Genomic DNA, 2,846 nt, shown 5'->3' on the forward strand with positions numbered 1-2,846 from the left:
AATGCAAAAATTGAATAGGTGACCTATAGTTGTATGTTCTATTGTTCTTTAATATATACCAAAAAATTCACCTATAGACACCTTATACTGATCATTTAGAAAAAAATGGAGGAGGTCTACCTCCTCTGAATATAGAAGATATTCTGCCTGACGTTCTTCAACGGGTATTTCAATTCAATTTAATTAATTCCAATCAAGAAAAACATGAATGATCATTTTAACATAATGCAAAATAAAGAACACCTCCTTATACAGGTCAGTAATAATCAACAATTATTACCCTGATAAAGGAAGACCTATTCAAAACAGTTTCTTGCCCCATTTGGCAAATGTAGTCAGATACACTCAAACTTTTATTATCGGTTCTCATTGTTTATGAAAACAAAATGACCACCTATAAAATTATGATATCGAGATAAGAAAACTTTCTTCTAAGAAATTTACAGGTTGCTCAATTTTGATATAAAAAGCCGAATAGTTATTCTAATCAAGTCAGATTCATAGTTCATTGGCATTGGAACACATCATGAAATTACTCGCAGTTTTGGCAATTACCGCAGCAGTCCTTGGAGTGGCAGCTGCCTTCAAGCCACCAGCAGCTCGCTATGACGGATTCAAAGTCTATAAAGTCTTCGTCAAGGATGAACAACAGTTGTCGGAATATAAGAAATTGGCCAATAACATTCCAGTGAGTTTAGACATGCCGCATTTATTACACGGTAGATAATGTAATAATTTCCTTTTATATTTATAGGTTCGCTTTTTGAATGACATCGGTGGACCCGGTCGCAGCTATGCTCTTACCATTGATCCTGCCAATAACAAGGCATTGGAAAGCCACTTGAAATATCATGAATTTAATTATGAACTCACCATTGATGATTTGCAAGAGTAAGTGTCAATATACCCACATTTTTGGAAGATATAATTTATATGAGGGCTTTCAACCTGTCGCAAACACTACTTTACTGCATTGTAAAAAAAAACATTTTTTTCTAATTTTTATTTATTTTCTCCTTGGCAGAGTTCTGGAACAAAGTATGCCCGTCAACATGGAATCGAAAAATTCGACAATGACCTGGACTGCATATCATCCATTGGCTGATATTTATGATTGGTTGGATTCATTGGTCATGGATAATATGTTGACCATAACCCCATACATTATTGGCAAAACCTATGAAGGACGTCCAATTAAAGCTGTCAGAATTTCTACCAAACCTGGAAACAAAGCCATTTTCATTGAATCCAACATCCATGCCATTGAATGGATTTCCTCGGCCACCACCACATGTTTCATTAATAATTTGCTCAAGGCTGAATCAGCTGAGATGAAAGAGTTGTTGATGAATTACGATTGGATTTATGTACCCGTTTTGAACCCTGACGGTTTGGAATATACTCACAATGTTGAGCGTTTGTGGCGTAAGAATCGTAAACCCACTGGTTTCTCCAACTCTTCGGGTATTTGTTATGGTACCGATATGAATCGTAACTTTGGTTTTATGTGGGGAGGTGGGTACATCCTTTTTTGTAAAATGATAATATATTATTGATGTTTACTTTTATCGATTTTTAGGTGCTGGCCACAACTTTGATGTACCCTGTGATCACTGGTATGGTGGTGCTGCCCCCGATACCGAACCTGAGGTCTTGGCCTTGCAACACTTTGTCAACTCCTTCCCTGAGGGTTATATTCGCATGTATTTGGCTTTCCATGCCTTTGGCAACTTCGTCCTGTTGCCCTATGGCCATTCCAACACTGAATTCCCTCCCAACTATGATCAAATGATGCGTATTGCCAATGCCTTTGCTGATGCTGCCCAAGTGAAATATGGAACTGAATTCTTGAGTGGCGCTAGTGGTCTTTTGAATTGTAAGTAATTTGGAGTGTTTATGTTCCTATAAATATATATTACATCATATGCGTTTGTATTTTAGATCCCGTATCCGGCTCGGCCAAGGATTGGGCCTATGGTGTCAAGAAAATACCCTTCACTGCAACCATTGAATTGCGTGATGATGGCTCCAAATATGGTTTCTTCTTGCCTGCCTCTCAAATCTTGGAAGTATGCGCTGAAGTCACTGATGGTTTGGTGGAAATGGTTCGTAAAGCCCGCGAAGAAGGTCTTTTCAATTAAATGTAGCTTATCTTATTATAAGCGAATTACACAGAGGCTAATAAATTAAGTAATTAATTTAAACTATAATAAGAAGAATTTTATTTATTATATATCGTTGAGGATGTTGAGAATTTTATACATGAGGCTGAATATAATAAGGAACTTAGAAAAAAAAAACTAAAATGGGTTAATGCGAATGTCATGTTAGCAATGTTATATAGTCCAAGTATTTAAGATTTTCCAAAATTACACATAATTTGCTTGAAAGCATTATGATAAAAATTGTGTAACGTTTTTTGAGGGCTGTGTTAAAGTGGACTAATATTTAAACAGTAAGAACTATTTGAATGTGTTACAAATGAAATATAGGAATACATATATGCTCCATATTTCTGCTACGGTTCTAACTCCCACAATTATAATTTGTATGTTAATATCGAGGGTTTGGCTTTATGAAATATTATCCCAAGGATCAGATTTCGGGTTTTTTATTGCTTTTTTTGGTCACATTATATGTATAGAAGGAAAAACTACTAAATCTCGAAATCATTAAGTGGATTATTATAAAAAATATACCTCTGATGAGACGCTTAGCTACTCATTCAAATAATTCTGAGTGAGTTATAGTTTCTCCCTGACCTTTCAGTTGAATACGACAAATACAAACGACAAATACAAACTCAGAAGCGACAAATATAACTCTATATCGACTTCAAACCAAAA

At 35.5% G+C, this 2,846-nt stretch overlaps 1 protein-coding gene across 1 annotated transcript; it reads left to right on the forward strand.

The window, feature by feature from the left end:
• The first annotated feature begins 811 nt into the window (after positions 1 to 811).
• Positions 812 to 2,141, forward strand: LOC133336785 (zinc carboxypeptidase-like). The gene is made up of 4 exons (XM_061545066.1): positions 812 to 891; positions 1,025 to 1,515; positions 1,580 to 1,876; positions 1,942 to 2,141. The coding sequence occupies exons 2-4, from the start codon at positions 1,041 to 1,043 to the stop codon at positions 2,139 to 2,141; spliced, it is 972 nt and encodes a 323-aa protein (XP_061401050.1). The 5' UTR covers positions 812 to 891; positions 1,025 to 1,040.
• The last annotated feature ends 705 nt before the right edge of the window (positions 2,142 to 2,846 follow it).

Source organism: Musca vetustissima, unplaced genomic scaffold (assembly GCF_032173495.1).
Source record: "Musca vetustissima isolate MV318-11 ecotype Yass unplaced genomic scaffold, APGP_CSIRO_Mvet_v1 utg49011, whole genome shotgun sequence".
NCBI lineage: Eukaryota > Metazoa > Arthropoda > Insecta > Diptera > Muscidae > Musca > Musca vetustissima.